This window comes from Symsagittifera roscoffensis, chromosome 2 (genome assembly GCF_963678635.1).
Source record: "Symsagittifera roscoffensis chromosome 2, txSymRosc1.1, whole genome shotgun sequence".
Taxonomy (NCBI): Eukaryota; Metazoa; Xenacoelomorpha; order Acoela; family Convolutidae; genus Symsagittifera; species Symsagittifera roscoffensis.
In genome coordinates this window covers 70699047-70716869 of record NC_087063.1, presented here as the reverse complement: position 1 = coordinate 70716869, position 17823 = coordinate 70699047, and the positions used below count along the sequence as shown (strand labels likewise).

At 36.9% G+C, this 17823-nt stretch overlaps 1 protein-coding gene across 1 annotated transcript; it reads right to left on the bottom strand.

Moving 5' to 3' along the window:
- Positions 1-8442: 8442 nt before the first annotated feature.
- LOC134840408 (tetraspanin-3-like) lies at positions 8443-10512 on the bottom strand. The gene has a single exon (XM_063856190.1). The coding sequence runs from the start codon at positions 10027-10029 to the stop codon at positions 9331-9333; it is 699 nt and encodes a 232-aa protein (XP_063712260.1). The 5' UTR covers positions 10030-10512; the 3' UTR covers positions 8443-9330.
- Positions 10513-17823: the final 7311 nt, after the last annotated feature.

Here is a 17823-nt window from a genome sequence, read left to right as displayed (position 1 = left end):
ATCAATTTAGGCTACGCTACAAGTCGGCAATAATTCGTGTCTAATTTAGAACCTTCTTTGTGCATCAAAACCGGTTAATTCGTGTCTAATTTAGAACCTTCTTTGTGCATCGATAAATTTCGCATTCAAAAGTTCTAACTGGCAAACAGATTGTTTTTTTGAATCCTTTAATTTTGTGGTCTGGTCTACATTGGAAGATTTATTTACCAAATATAAAAATAAAAAGCCGAATTCGATGCTAGCGGTTGCCTAAAAAAATCAGACCTTAAAGATTCAGATAAATTGAGCGCTTCTTCCGAGTATAGTATTATTGAACAAAGCAATTCAGCTGCGTTTGCAAAAAAATATTAAAATTTCTTGCGATCAGTTGAGACTATTGTCCACATTACGGATTTTGCTAATTGCTTAGCTGAATAAGTTGCTTTTTTAAATTTTAATGATTTCGTTTTAGTTTTCTTCAGTTGAGACTATTGTCCATATTACCAATTTTGTTAGTTGCTTAGCTGAAAAAGTTGCTTTTTTTAATTTTTAATGATTTTGTTTTAGATTTCTTCAGTTGAGACTATTGTCCACATTACCGATTTTGCTAATTGCTTAGCTGAATAAGTTGCTTTTTTAAATTTTAATGATTTCGTTTTAGTTTTCTTCAGTTGAGACTATTGTCCACATTACCGATTTTGTTAATTGCTTAGCTGAAAAAATTGCTTTTTTAAGTTTTAATGATTTCATTTTAGTTTTCTTAGAAATAAGTAAAATTGCGTTTAGTCTCCAATACATACTTTCCATGAATTTATATGGTAACATGTCTAAACATTATATACTCATCAGCTTTGTTTATTAAATCAGTGTACCTCAGTTTAGAAAAAAAATGTTTGTCATAAACTGCCATTCAGCCTTTTTTGCTGAATAAGTATCACTTTTATTATTTAACTACGGTGGGTATAGTTTTTTATTCCTTCAGGCAGCATGTTATCGTTTCAGCAAAATTATCACACGTTTCAACAAAACTTCGGAGGTTTTTTATATGACTCTCTTACACTTCCTACATCCAACGAAATTTTTTTCGGATTCGAGAGGCTGAAAAAGAAAACTTGTATCCCTTATAAGCTAAGATTTTTATGCTGTCTACTTCAAACTTGATTATGACAGGACAATGATTAAGGATTTGGAAAGCTTTCATGTGATGAAGCCTCTATCTTGCAATTCTGTAAACAGTTCTTGAAAATCTTATCTAGGCAGCTCTTTTTTTTCGTTCTGCTTTTTTAGGTTGCGAGGGAACGCACAAAAATGAAAACTCCTCTCGTGACGTTTAGCAGATTCTGTCCAAGATCAGTGAGTTGACCTGCAATTTTCATTTTCAATTATTATATTTTTTGGGAGGCAGCGAGAGGATCAAATACAAAGCAAGACATAACAAAAAGCTTGAAAAAACCAACACTGTAATGCTGTTAGTTAATAGTCTGATTTAAATTGACCGGGCAATCCGCGTTAAACTTGAAAATTAAAACGCGTTTTTCTCAAATTGGATTGAGTTTAGGTGAAAACTTATGAAGACAAAACTTGCTTAAAATTTTAGCAGAATTAATATGGTGTAATTTGTTTTTAAATGGTTTGCAAACTTTTTTGGAGAATATATCCTTCTTAAAGTTTGTTGGGCTACTTAAGGGGCTCACTTTGGGTGCATATACAAAACAGTCCCATACAAAACAGTCCAATACAAAATAGTCCCAAAAACCATGTAATGGAGGAAAAAAAACAGTCCAATACAAAACAGTCCGGTTTAAGGTCGCCGGTGGGCGCGTTGCACGCTCGTCGTCGCTTTGCGGCGATAACCGGCTCTAAATTTCGTATTAAGTCCTACCGTCTGTTGGCAAGCTTGCAACACGTTGGCGCGACTGCGGCGGTCACTATTTTGTTCATTATGCTTGTTGAACAAAGGACAATTCTCGGCCTGCCGGCTTGTTAAAACAATTATTAATTGGGACTGTTTTTCGGACTGTTTTGTATCGGACTGTTTTTTCGTTCATTTTCATACTTTTCCGGACTGTTTTGTATTGGACTGTTTTGTACAGACACGTCATTTTGATATAATTATGTCGGTGATCGACTGGATATTTTTGGCGTAATTTTTGATTAAATAAGAAAAGGCAAAATGACCCATTTAACGGATAAACGTTTGGGCCTGAATTTCGCAAAACAAATAACACCATATTAATTCTGCTAAAATTTTAAGCAAGTTTTTACCTAAGCTCAACCCAATTTGAGAAAAACGCGTTTTAAATTTCAAGTTTAACGTGTTTTGTCCGGTTAATTTAAATGCAGCGTGTATTAAATTTCATTCCTGTCATTAACCACTCCTTCCAGATCTGAAAAAAAGGAATGGTCTAGACCTAATTCTATTCTTTTTTGAAGTTAAAAAAATTCAGCTGAAATCGAAATAGAGTTTGGAAAATGAAAACACTCCATTTCATAACGATTTTCTTAAAGAGCTCAAAACTGAAATCATAGTGTATTCCTTTTTGAAAGTCCACAAAGCAATGAAACTCTGATGAAGCAAAATCGAAAACTTGAATAGCAGTGGTTAGAAATTGATCTTAACTCCAAGTTCATCACGAATTTAGCTCCGATTTGAAAAATAATTTTCCTTTTTTATTACATTACAGGTTTGTGCTCAGAAATAAATTTGTTTAATTTATCATTAAGCATTGCGTGTAATTGACAAAAGCCCTGCTCGCAGTCTAATTCATTTTATTTTTGTTCCAGGTTGTTAAAGCCAATTCAGATTAATAAAATCGCACGAAGACGCAAAATGAGGCCACTAAGCCGATATAATATACGCTGAAACCTATTGGACCGAAAAAAAATTTTTCTTCAAAAAAATCGAATTCGTAAAACTACACGAAAAAAGCAAGCTTCGAATAGAAATGATAATTAAAAAGCTACCTGCTCAAAACATATAAGTTGCAGTATTTCCAATGTAGAGGAACAGGAGATTAAAAAATCCCAAGATATGAATCCGGTTACAAAAGTTATTTTCGAGCAAAAAATTCTAGTAACCGATTGCAACAACCTTGCTTATCGCAAGGGTAAATGAAATGAGTTTTTCTTAAAAACAATCATTTTGACCAAGCAATTTCGTTTTCCGCGCGTTCTTTATGGGCATATGTTCCCATTACCGACGCTAATGGAAATTTAAACGAAAAAGCTCTATCAAGTGAAATAAGAAAAAGTAGAAATAAGCATCGAATTAGCGAAAACTCGGCTATGTCTCGAATTCCAATCTGCGACCTAGCAAATTTGAGTCTCACGCACTAACCACGGATGCTTAAAATCCCCCAAAAACTAGCCACCAATAACGCAGCTACATATGCTAACACAGCTACATATGCTAATAAATTGCCAATTCGATGCAGCAAAAGTAGCGCCAAATACAAAAAGACACAATTTTGCATGTATTAAATTGGAAAGCATAAAGCCAAATTATGTATAAATTATGCATTTCAAAAAAATTGCTAGATATATTGAATTGGAAAATTTCTGAAGCCGAGATTTTTTATCTTTTAACAGCTTTTTGAAACAAATAACATTTCTCAGTTCATTTGATGAATTAAAGATAATTTACTACCGCAGCCTACCGATTCAAAAGTGCGACCAAAAGTAACACTTAAACGCGACTTCGGTTGGAAAAATAGAAAGTTCGTACTAATACACTTTTCTTCGCAAATAAATATTGTCTTAGATTATTAATTGATGATGGAGTGTTCGATTTTTAGGAAAACCCACCTAACATCCAGGCGCTTGTTTTGATTACGTTTTGAGCAAAAACAAACCTGTAGATTCTACCCGAGTCATGGGTTCTGATTACGTTTTGAGAAAAAAACAAACAACACAGCTTTTTTAATTATATAGAAGAAACTTACATTTACTCCAATCATTCGAAATACAAAGATCTGAAACTATTCAACTGATCTACAAATATCCTGATCTACTCCAAACAATCTAAAAAAGTTTAAAACTATAAAATTCAGAAGGTATTCAGGCAATTCGCGAGTTTTAAAAAGTTTGACTTTAAAGAGGTACATTTAGGAGCTCGAGTAGATTGGTTTCCTGCAAATCTCGCAAGCCATCCACAAAAGCATTATATGCAGAGTTGTTTTTCGTCTCTAGTACCCTAAGCAGTTCGTAATTTTTCATGAAGGTCGTCTCGTGTCGAACGATCGTTTCTCGAACTGTATCTTCGATTACTTCATGCGAAATGAGGTAGTCACAAAGAAGCTCGCATGTCTGTAGTCGCATACAAATATCGAAGAAAGAGGCACGTAGCAACTTGCTACGGTCAATGTCCATCTGAAAAAAGTCAAATTAGCTGCAATTCGCTAATTCAAGAGATAATTACGAAATATAATAATCCAGTTTAGAAAAATCTAGGGGCTAAGCTAGGATTTCATCGGCGTAATTGACACAGAAATGCCAGTTTTTGGGCATTTTTGCGAACGTTTTGAGAGAGAAAAATGCATTTTCCAGCACGATCTCCAACCTCAAAATTATGCGGCCAAAATTGAATGTCTTAAAATAGTATCAAAGGAAGGACTATCGGGTTGAGGGGGGGGGGAGGGAGGCAAGTTCATGAGGGAAGGTTGTTGTTGTTAGTGAGGGACGATCACAATGATGTCGTGGGAGACTCGGAGAGTCTCCCCACTCTGCAGACGAACGATAAGATCTTCTCTGGGTGTTCTTGTAGCCCAGACAGATCTGGATCTTGCCCCAGAGTGTCAGATCTTTCTTCTTCTCAGAACGGACAGGATATCATGAAACGTTCGGTATCTTCAGGGGGCTGGTTGCAGTAGCGGCAGATGTCGTTCTCGGCTCTCCTGTGCCGATGGGCTACATACTTCAGCCAGGGAACCCTGTTCAGCCTCAGTTGATGAAGGATTCTTTCTTCTCTTCTTGATCGGTTTCTGTCAAACTTGAGGACGTTTCCATTTGTCGCTAATCGGTAAGTTGAGTCAGTCGGCGTGTTTTTCATGTAGTCTTTTTGCGTTCTGGCTTCATTCCCTTCTCGCAGATGATGTCCGATGCAGGCTCCTTGCGGGATTTGTACGCACCTCCTGCTGCAGACCGTTCTCCAATCTGCGCGGTACTACTGGACGCCTCTGGACTTGAGGCGAGGTCTTCCTTGAGACTTGATGAGCGGACTGAGTCCGCCCCCTCCCCTATCTATCTCCAACGTTTATTTGTTTCTTAACTCCGCAACTGAACCGACCGATCACAGTGCTTTTGCGCTTTCTGTTGCAATCACTTAAGATTATAGAGTCTTTTCTCTGCCAATCAAATGAATTCATTTTTGAAATGAAGATAGTCTAAAAAAATCATTGCAGGAAAAATTTCTTGAAAAAAATCTTTCAGGGAGAGAACATAAACAACAGACAATTGGAAAGGTGTCAACGAAGGAAACAGAAAAATACGACTGACTTGTTTTTTTTTTGATTTCTAAGAAATGTATCGTCTTCGAGTTTCGTAAAACTCAAGACGAATTTATTATGGAAAACTGTCAACTTTTCTGTTAGAGTTGACCTAAATTGAGAAAACTATATCAATAGATATATTTTGTATTGCACTTATAAATCTAAACATTAAAAACCGATTCCGAAACTAGAAGTTGCTTAAGAACCATTTCAGATTTCGTATTTCGAAAGCGTAATTCGCCTTCCTTTCAGCAAACTTATTTGAACTAAACTTAAAAAGAAAACAAAATACGTAACGCGAAGATAAAATTAGGCCTGAACATTTTAAAAATATTTTAACACTACCTATATAAGTGTCTTCACTACGTTTGTTGACACTTCAGCATCTGATTTACCGACTAACTAGGCTATTTAAAACATATTTGATCTTGATACCCAACATTGAAAAGATTCTTTTGTTATGTGAGCGAAAACTGGATCGTTGTTTTTATTTTGTAACAGGATCAAGAGCCAAAACTGGATCAAGTGGTAATTTTTACAATCCGTTGTGAAATTTACAGTTCAAAATCCGTTTTTGGAACTAACACTCATTCTTTATTCACTCCACCAGGACTTTCTTTATTGGAGAGCGTAATTTGCCTTCTTTCCCGTAAAATAATCTGCAGTGAACATCAAGTCATATCGCGAAAAATCAACCGAATCAACAAAATGAGCCGAAATGATAAAATTTTATGAAAAATATTTAAAATTTCAATTCCCTATTGCTATGAAAAAGACTATCACTTGCAACTACAATGGAAGATGCTGACAGCAGAAGAAAAATTAGTGATGTGACTACTAAGCCGACAATCTTCAGGCAGACACCAGTTGACCCGAAAAAAAGAGAGTTTGTCGAAACTTTTTTTAATCTTTCAAGTCCCTCCCTGAAAAACTAGTATAATTTGCTTACAGCGCAAAAAATACCCAGGGATGTGACTACTAAGCCGACAATTGTTGAGCAGACACCAGTTGAACAAAAAAAAAGAATTAAAAAAGAAAATTAGTTTTTCAAGTCCCTCCCTGAAACTGGAATCAACAACAGTTGCACTTGCAACTGCAAAGAAAGTTGCTTACAGCGCAAGCAAAATCCGTGATGTGGCAACTTAGCCGACAAAACTTGAGCAGACAAACGAAAATCCGACAATTAATTTTTAAACGAATATTCATTTGCATACAATTGCTAAATACCAAGATCCGGCCGAGACTCAATCCCAGACCTTAGAGATGGAACCTGGAAATAAAAAAGAGCAAATAGAACGGTCCAGCACGGAAGAAGTGAATAGAGCGGCCATGCTAACTGCTGCAACTGATTTTGTGAAACTAGTTGTTAAATCAAAAAAGTAGTTATTCCGATTTGATAACGCTTGCTAATCGCAAGCGTAACGAAATAGTTAAAAAGAAAAGAAACATCAAGACACTATTTTGAGTTATTTCACCAACGTAAATCATTATAAAAATAGAATTTTCTCGAATAACTCAGTACCAAAACTTTTCTGCCTTCAGCTCAAAATGGAGTTAGTAGGCACTGCTTGAAAAACTTCACCGAAGAATTAAGTTTTTTTAGCACAGTCATTCAAACAGTGCCGATAAATAGAATCTTCAACAGATGGCAAAATTACTTGTATAAGTTCTTCATTTGAAACAAAGAAAGAAATTTATTTCTCTGATTCAAAAATATACTTACCTGAATTTTTTTACATTTACAAAATCATTGACCAGCGCGGACACTAAATAGACTTTCTGGTCGAAGGGTAGTGCCCCAACGATTCTAAGCACTATGTATAATTGTAGCATAGACAACCACAATAATTACTTCCACGTGAAACTGCTTCAAGATTATGATTTTAAGCTTTCAATAATTGTAACAATGAATTCACGCCGATTATTGAGTTTTTTTAGGCGGTCATTTGGTACCATTAGAACCCCATAACAAATTATCATTTCCCAGCCTAACCGCCGCGAAAGACCCATCAAATAGACGTTTATGCAACCTTTTTTCAAAACAGTTTATAAACAGGGTTAGAAAATTCGTATTTCGAAATCATGCATCAATTTTAGCACAAATTTAGCAAGATGGTTATATTATCATTTCAGATTGTGATGTCCAAGTTGACGCTAATCCAAATTCTTCATATCAACACATCCGAAAAATTCGACTAGTAGAACTTAAAAAAGCACTGGCAGCCGGCCCTCTCGGAGTAGCAATCGTATTAATTCTTACTTCCCCGTAGAAAAAAACATTGGCAGGCTTAAGTGAGGAAAAATGTGGATAAAAAAATGCGATTGAAAACAATGATTCAATAATGGATTTTATTCAAAAATTCGTTTGGTCAAATCATTATTCCCCAGAACATAAAGATGTTTCATTCTTTGAACGTAACTACTCACTGGCGAGACATTTATCGACTGACATTCAATTGGAATCAAATTATTTTCATGAAGGATATCAAAGAGTTTAGATCCTCGATATAACAATGAATACTTTTGAGTTTTTGACTTGATTCTCATAGTTTTCAAAAACTTTTTATTAGATCTTCTAGTAGTTCTGCTGTGGTAATCGAAACAAAATAAATAGTTTAGATATTTTTCGAAGTGATGACCATATAAAGATCGTCTAAGAAATTTTAATAGCTCATATATGTCTAATTCACGTACTGTAAAGATTTTTCTTGAGGCAAAAAAAATTGAAGCGTTCATCTTTATTATAGCTTAATGGTTGATGAGCTGTGAATTTTCGAGCAATGGAGTGAACCCCCCCCCTAAATTTTCTACAGAAAATGACTGTCACTTATAAAAGAATAACAGTCAACTAACAGGATTTCTTCTCTGTCCTAACACGCCGCTGGGACCCGATTTGCCAAGATGTTGTTCAGCTGGCACAACTCAGAAGGTTTGCCTCCTTTTTCCAATTCCTTCAGAAGTTACAGTGGAAAACTAGTTGCTGCGAAAAGGTTCAAATTTTGGAACTGACTACGGGTACATACAAACACAAAGCGGATTTTGATTTAATTTTTACGATGCCAGGTTTTAAGTCACTGAGAATCTGTTGATCGTTAAATATAGAACATTTGCGAAGTACACCGAGTCAATAGATTTCATACAAAACTTGAAATTACGTTTCCAATATCCCATTATCTCTGTCTATTTAAGCAGTTATCATAATAAATTTATCGACTGAAAAATAATTTTAAAAAAATAACAACACCCAAAAAAAAACAATGGGATATTGTAACCTCGAAAACACCATGCTTAGTTGTGCATATCAACAACGGTTTTTACGGTTCATTCCAACTGATAGCCTTGGAAAGTGTTGCATTCAAATGTACATTTAGGTCTTCACTGCTCAAGCAATTAAATGTAAAGCAACAAGTTTAGTAAACCAAAATGAGAAAAAATGAATCAGCTTTTCTTTCTCCATTTACATTTCATTAATTATAAATGCAAATTTTATTGAATTCATAGCAAAAATAAACTTAGGGTAACTATTTTGAAGCTGTAACTAAATGATATATCAAAAGGGAATAGATGAAAATGATGTAAGACGAAAACAACACAGGAAGCTATCAATGCTTACATTTCAACTTTAATCTGAACATCTTTTCCGTAATAATAACTCACAAATTTTCCCTTTTTTAAACAAATCTGCGGTGAAAAATGTCCAAATCAAAATATTCGAAAAAAAATTGATAAACGGTTTCATCTACTATCAATGACAGTTCAAACACTGCGGGTCACAGAGTTCTCATATGTAGACCATAGCCATGACTATGGTTTGAGTTATAACTTCCCGCTTTCATATCTCTCTTCCACGTTCTGATTTTGATCTTCATGCGTATTTGACATCCTTTCTGAACGAGTTCAGCGCACAGCATCCCAGCAGGAGACAGAGCAACTGGATAGCCACCAGCGCACCCCCAGCATACATCAGAATATCCATGTTGTCCTCGATTTTATCAACCACTGTCGCTTTGCATCCTTTTTCGTATAGCTCGGTCCGATCACTGCCGTTGCAGTTCGGGAACGCCGGTTTGCAGCACGAACTTGGGATCGAACCGAGAAGCTCAGCCCATTCCGTGTAGTTATTTACGGCGCAGCAGTCGAACTTAGCCTGGAACTTGTCCCAGGCGTTTTTAACGTCGCTGTCCGAGCTGTAGTCCTTCATTGAATCTCCGAGCCAATCTTCAGTTTTCTCCTCAATGTCCGTCCCGTAGAGCACGAACATCACGACAACTGCGATTTCAAGCGCCACCACAACAGTCAGAAGGACGATGTATATCACTACTAAGAACGTGCTCTCCTTGTAAGCCCCGCAACATCCTGCGAATGAGATGAGGATCACGACCACGGCCACTCCCGCGAACACCATCGCAATGATTTGGAAATTAGTTCCGCCGAGCATCTCGCCGATGTCATTGTCGTCGAACGCGGTTTCAAACACAATGTACAGTCCAAATCCCAGCGATGCGACCGCAGCGAGGAAAACCACAAAGTTGAGGACGAATAAAACCACCTGCGAAGCTCCCATGATGACAAATTTTCTATTCCAATTTTGTGACTTCTGATCGCGGCTAACTACAAAATAGCAGTGCTGTGATTGCTTCTTTGTGTGTGAGGTACGGTTAAAATAGTGTAAGTATTGCCGGTTTTAGTTAAGTAAATAACTCATAAATATCTGAAAATGGTAAATCAATATTGAAAACAGTTCGCGAATGGTAAGTTAACTGATTAACTAAGAAGTCCCAGTTAGGCGGTAAATTAAACAGATTTGCATCAAAACTGAAACTGACGATAAACGAACTACAATTTTTTGAGCTAATATGACAACACCATTCTAACGCGTTATACTCAAACTAACATTGGCTGCGCTTACACTTTTTTTAAGCTTTTGCTTTTTTCGCTTACGCTTTTTCAAAAAGCTTCAGATTTTTTCTGTGTGGAATGGTAAATTTCCATTTGAATGCGTTTTTTTTACGGCGGTTTATTGCATAAAATTGAGGCTATAAAAAAGGACACTATTATGTAATGCTATTTTTAATTCCAGATCACATCTACGCAGATTGATCACGTCACGAGACATTATTGCATGCATACTATATAAAGAGTAGCATATTGACAAAACATTGTGGAATCTCCTTTTTTCGGACCAGAAGTGCAATGGGCAAGGTTTGGTATACTAGCCAATTGCCAAAAACGATCCTTTCCTTACTGATATCCTGTTCATAGCCTACATACAGTTGCTTTATGGCCAACCGTAAAAACAATAAAAATCATTTCATACTTTGTGACTACACGGCCACGTTTTCCCAAGGATTGTAAATAATAAGAAGTTTTATCAATTATCAAAGAAACTCGATAAGCTGAAAACTTTAATTTAATTCTACGCGTAAATAACCATTTCTAAACACTACATCGAAATATGTCATATGCATTTTCAATATATTTCAAACAAACTTATCACGTATTTATCGAAAACGTATTTGATTTATTGAAATAACTTATCTACTAAATCAAAACATATATTCACCGATCAGCTAAAAAATACACATTTTTTTTACTATTAATTGTCAAAAGAAATGAACCAGGAAGGAAGTTAAACAACAAATCACGAAATGAACTACAAAGCAACAAGCTCATTCAATTATTAAAATAAAAAAATATTTCAAATTACGAAGGAAGTAGAAGCGTTTCCATAAAGTATTACTCGCAATGGCCAAGAACTAAACTGCATTATATGAACCACATTAAAAAGGACTGGTATTGTCTGTTATACGGCCCAAAATATTCTAATTTCAAATTGGAACTTGCTCGAATCTGATTGCTTGAAATTTATTCCAGCGAAAGAAAATCTAAATTTGCCTTTAAAACAAAAGCTCAATTAACACTGGAAAAAACCCTGAAGTACATCGAAAATTTTGTTGGTCTCAGAAAAAGTACAAGGATATATTGCGAAGAATAGTTATTACAAAAGTTAGGTAGTCAGCATTTTGGTCTTTTTTAAAAATCAATTTTAGCAATTGAAAATCATTTTCTTTTAATGGACCTAGTATATTCTCTTGCGAAAAAAATTGAGGTGAAGTTATCAAAGTTGAGAGTTTCTTTTGATTAGCCGTGACGTAGTTATTTCACTTTGTAATAGTGGGGGACAAAAACACTAGGTGTTCTACATTCTCGAAAGGATTATGTTGATGGTCAGACTAAATCGGCCGCAAGAGGTTACGCAACTTCCCCTTTGGTTTGTGCTCTCTTCGGCTCTCCTCTGGCCTCTTTAGCTAGTTCAGCAAATAGTGGGATCAATAGGTAAAATCTTCTTCAACCACAGAGGAAACAAAAAGTAACTTACATGGCCCTCAATGAGTTAACTACTATTAACTACTTCAATAAGGAGCCGGCGTCTCGTTTCGTTCAATCGCTTCGCCAACTCACTCGTCAGTCTTCACTTGACCCGATTCAAAAATCGCTAACGATTACCAACTCCACAGCGCAACTCGTTCACGCAACTAATTCAACACGGTACAGTTAACTAATAATTGTTCCCTCCTGAATTATTCCAAGTGCAAATACCCGGAAAATAACCTCGGGGGTCAGCCAATTTAATAACAATGAGAACCCAACTACTCTCATATTAGCTATCGCTATCCTGTCCAATAAACTGACAACCAATCATACTCTATCTCAGTAGCATCTGTTCTTCCTTATGGTAGGCTATTTGTTAATCTCTATGTTTTTCTATTTGAGTTTCAGGTATAGTTAGCATTTTGGTCGTCCTTACAAGTCCTGACGTTTACTTTAGTAACCCTTTCACACAGACTCTACCAGATTCTTTCTCTGTCGGTACTAGTCCTGTACTGCAAGTTCATTATAGGTATCTCTAACTACGTTGCGCAAGTCTAAACTTCTGCGCAAAAATCAAGGCAAAAATCAAGTTTAAATTTTCACCTCTAAACCGAGTTATGTTTATTTAACAAGTCTCCTAAGGTTTTTATTTAGTTGTCTCATTAACGTTCCGACCTCCCGTGGGTAGGGGAAGACCCTTTCCATGGGTCGCTAGCACAATCTAAGCCTCTAAAATTCCTATCAATACACTATTCATTCAAATCCCTACCTTCTGGCTATCAGGGGAACGTAACTTGTTTATTAGGGATCAAAATGTATCGAAAAGTCAACTCCGACGAGCTCGGTAATATTCCGTACATTCATATTATTTATGAGACCTACTTCCGATTCTATTCTCCTATTACCGCCAATTTTCTCTGGGACTACTTTCTAAAGTCTGAATGAGTTTCTATTAATAGCGCATTCGCCAGGCTAAGTTAAGCCGAATGTTTGCAAAGCCCACTTTATTTAATTCCACTAATTCGATATTACAATTTAAAGGCTACATCTCTTTCAGATTCTGCTTCATTTGCCAACAGGTAAGTTCCCTCCCAATTATAAGTGAGGTGACCAATTTTCAATCTCAGGGGTTGGGCCGGGGGAATACGCCACTTTCCGGTGTTAATCTTGAGGTTTTCTGTGCAATTCTGGTCCCAAACTGTTGAACGTCATTTAAAGGTCACTCCGGGGTCAATCTTCCATTAACAGATTTAGGATCCCAATGGGACCGGAGGGTCCCATTTACATCCACATCCCGTTAATACTTCCCGAGTTAACTCTTTCCTAAAGTCCATTATCTTTTTTATCGGGAAATGCCTATTAACACCACAAGGAGCCATCGGAGGGTTTTTAAATCGATGTTGGAGTCTAGTGTCTTTTTTCCGCCATAAAATCGATATGCCCCCGCTCAAAATTTTGCGTAAATTGCCAATTTCCGGTTTAAGGGGTGTTTTTCCCAACTGCTAATAACTTCCAGTCCAACCGCTGGATTTTGTTCAAACTATAACACATGATGTAACTTGCTAATAATAATAATGATATCCAAAAGTTATGACCCCCTGAGTTCAGTGGTGCCCGAGAAACGGCTTCTGGAAGTCGAAGTCGGGACTATTTGCATAGGGCATAGCACCGGAAGTAGAGGTCCAGGTGGTCTGGGATTCTTAACTAGAGCTTCCCACGACTAGGTTGATAACATACAATATTTTGATTCTATTCAAACCGCTGGTTACCGAGTTCTAATAAGGCTTTTAGCACTTCCGGGAACCGTTATCACTTGGGACCGGGGGTCTAGATTTTTGCATCCTCGGGTCAAAATATCTCTAGTACCCGTCCCAGGAGTTTCATAAAGCTAGCCCCGGTAGTTTCCATTGAGGGGGTTATCACATCTTACTCCGCCTGGGTTTTCAGCAACTGGAGGGACTATATCTTTGACGATTCGAATATATTTTGGACTTAACTATTTGTTTACTTTTCTACTTATATTGTTGCCTAAACAATCTTAAGAGTACGTGCTACGCATTAGCTTTACATTATTAGGTTCACATAATACATTCATTAAAATGGACTATAAAGCCTATAACGAAACTCTTGGGTACCATAAGGGTAACCTACGAGGCCGAAAGGTCCTTCCCTTAACTTAATTGAAGCACAGCAGGAAGCTTTCGCCGAAAAGCTTCCAAGTTCACGTTTAAGCGGCGTAAGTTATATCGGGACGAGAAGGTAGTTTTACACGACCGGAGGGTCGATTCAACATTGAAGGAGGTGCACGAGGTCACGTTGAGCCATCGAGGATCCCACAGACTGGAGCAGGATGTCCGCACCAGGTGCCTTATAGAGTACCTGCCCCAGCACTGTCGGGCCTTTTGCATTGACTGCGAGGGCTGTATCGAAAAACGCATGACGATTATTAACGACGGACCAATGATTCACTTGTCGCCGGAGACGCGAGTCCGCATTTGCTAAAGATTGTGGTTGGCGATAGGAAGCAACCCTGTTAACACGAAGGACTGCGCCGAAATCGACCTCCTCCGATACGAACCATTGGGCTTAGAATGCGCTTGCCCCGGGTCCAATTGCTTGCTAGATTGCATCCACCACCTTTTTACCTGGACTTCTGATCGGTCTGTTTACGAGGCTTCAATAGTTGCTCGCGGAACAACGGATGCAAACTGCCCGTTATCAGTCGCCTTTTTACCTCTTGTCAACCCTGCCCAGAGTATCGTCTAATGCGGGATACTCAAATCCGATCTTCAGCTTGTGGCGGAAACGTTGCGAAACCACGTCTACAAGTAACGCCTCGAGCAGGGCCAGTAGGCTAAGTGAAGTTAGCCTCCGGGCAGACAGGGGTTCGGAAACCATTTATTTGCTTGTTTGAATTTCAGTCTCAGTCGGGGGAAGGTCACTCGCTACTCGTCACCGGTCTTCGTCCAAAATCTTAGATGATTCTAGAATTGACAACTCTACACGCGATCTCATGATACTCCAATATATGTACTTTATTAGGCATTTATTAGATTAAGCCTTAGCTTAATGCCTTACAGAAACAAAAGTTTTTTTTAGGAAAGACCAAATTTTGTTGAAGATCCCTGTATCGAAGCTTATACCTCGTAGCAAACTTTAGCTACAATGGTGAAACTTCAAGGACTGTCAAAGATTGTGCTCAGAGAATCGAACGAAAAGAGAAACCCCATAGCTAACTAAACAGCACTAGCAGATCCAAAATGAGTTCGTAACAGATGATATTAGTAAGCGATAGCACTTAGTCGTTAGTTGCTTTCTTTTCAACCTCATTAAACAATCCTAAGAAAATACCTACAAAACATCAGATTATTGGCGCTTAAGTAAACACACTTTTCCGGGTCCAGACGTACCACCTTACAGTGGTGGACTCGACTGACGGCTTCGACTGTCTGCAAATGGCACAACTTCAACCTCCCATCATCAAAGCCCGATTTTTTTGTTAGGACCGTCTGAAGCCGGCCAGGATGCTCAGTCTATTAAATCAAATTTTGCTATTTTATTCCGTCACACACCCCAAACCCGGTCCTTTTTATGCTTCCGTGCAACCAAGTCATCGAAGAAACCCAAGCAATCGTGGTGCTATATTAGAAACCAAAATAAAAAATCATATGCCATGTCAACAATTTAAAGTTTGAGTCGGAAAACATAGGAGGTGCGACTGTTTACCGTGAAAATCAAAAAAGTGGTCAATTCATCTCTAATTCTCAAGTGTTTCCATTTCGATTAGTAAGTTTTTGGGTAAATTAGGCAACGACAGAAATCTTGTACAAAATGTGCAAACGGAAAAACGTTTTTAACTCAATACAAATCTGGCTGTACTGGACTTACCTAATATTGAAGCTTCAAATCCTGATTCCAATTAACATAACATTTTAGACGTAAATCTGCGATTCTATTTTGACGAAGTTGAGCCGATTAATCCCATTGGAACAAGAATCAAAATTCATAAATTAGATTGTTTTAATTTGACATTGTGCAAGCTCTCCCATGGATTTCATCTGACATGCGCATGATGCATATTGTTACGTTTTTTGCCTACCTTGACAGTAGAATTTGGTTTTCGGGAAAATTTAAATGCAATAAGTGAAGATCTCAAACAACTTGAAATAGCAATGGAAACTATAAAGGAATAAATATTGTTTGACAATGGCATGACTTTTTTGGCTGACAAATTTGACATATAATGGTTTTTAGGAAAGTTTTTCTGCGGATAGCTGTTGCTAAGTGTTTAATTCCTCAATCCATGTCTAAAGATAGACATGAAGAATGTTTTGATGAGTTGAGAAGCCCGACCAGAAATAGTTGTTTTGAAACTGTCGAGCAGAAGCATAACGGTGTCAAGCTTGTTTTCGAATTTTAGAAAAATTTCTTTAACCAATATGAAAATTTCACAGGTTATTTAGAACATGACATATTCCAAGGCGGTCTTATGCACACTTCAAGAGTTGTCTCGAATAATTTAAATCCTGATTACTTGACAATTACTAATGAAAATTGTAGGATTAGTCATTTTGGATACGGTAGTGATATTGACAGGAAGCCGTCAGAAGTTAGCTATGACAGGGTTAAGGATAAAAGTGCCGGGAACTTTGAGCAGAAGTATGACCAAATGTTTACTCTATGCCATTTACTGCTTTTTCTTTGATAACTTTATGCCGGTAATGTATGATACATGGTTGTTTTTGTTAGAATATTTCGATCTTACTTCTTTTTTAATGAGTCCGGCTTTTTTTTTTACTTCTATGCGTTTTAATTGGTAAGTTTTGTTTTAATAATTTGTTTTCAGCACAGCAAATTTTTACTCAAAGAAAAAATGAAGTTATTGTTTAGACCAACAAGTGGCTGCATTCAGGGAGATGCATCCATCGCAGTCCATAGTTTCCAATCAGCGCAAACTGATCCATTACCCTCGCCTTAAAACATCAGGACCCTTTTTATATCGAAGTATTCTGAAATACGAAACAAAACATTTTTACAGAATTTATAACCAACAACAACATTGATTTGAAAAAAAATATGTAGGGGTAAAGTTGGTAGACATCAGTTAAGTCAATTTCTTGATTAGCCCGAGTTTCTTCTCAGAAAAAAGCGAACGTTTTCCAAATGGAAAGATGGTTACAATGTCTGAAGACTTAGCCCATTGTTTTTAACCTGAAAACTTTCCAAACAATGAGGTCTTCAAATCTCAAAGTCTTTTAGTACAAGGTACACGATACTCAGCTCATGATGTGCCTATATTATATTTTGAAAATGCTGACCCTTTAACATCAAAGGAATTCTAAGCTCAACTGATTGGATTTTTTTCAACTCATACTAGAATATTGTGATCGTTTCACGATCGTTTTTGTTAAATCAGCGCCAAAAAGATAACAACCAAATTGAACGCCATGCAGAACTTTTGGATTTTCATCCACTATCGCTGCATCATTGCTTTCTAGCGTCTTTCTCGCTTTTTTCACATTGTCCTAAACAACCGTCTTGCAGTTAATAAATTATGAATCCTTTAGTAGTAGCTCAAATTAGCTCTTGTTGTGTTAATAACTTCAACTGTTGTAATTTTAATTGACATTTACAGTGCCATTAAGAGTGCCCGAAAACTTAATGCCCACCTACACTACTAGCTCCCCAAGAGCAGGAAGAGAAAGAAATTTTTAGCATGCTGCAATATATATTTTATAATATGGCTGTAATTTATAGACTTTTTGGATGAAATATGCTTATAATGCTAGGAAAGAATTCGATCTATTTAAACATCTTAATACAGTCGTAAACAGTAAATTAAACAAATTGCTCTCGATAATTGCAATCTCTTTATCCAGAAACTGTGCGATTATTATATATTGTAAAAATAGTTGGAAAAAAGATTTTTTTTATACCGGATAAGGCATTGAAAATATATGGAAAAGAGAAATGACCATAATTCGGA

Bases quoted from the DNA above. Each gene is read 5' to 3' on its own strand.
- LOC134840408 (XM_063856190.1), bottom strand. From the start codon at position 10,029: ATGGGAGCTTCGCAGGTGGTTTTATTCGTCCTCAACTTTGTGGTTTTC.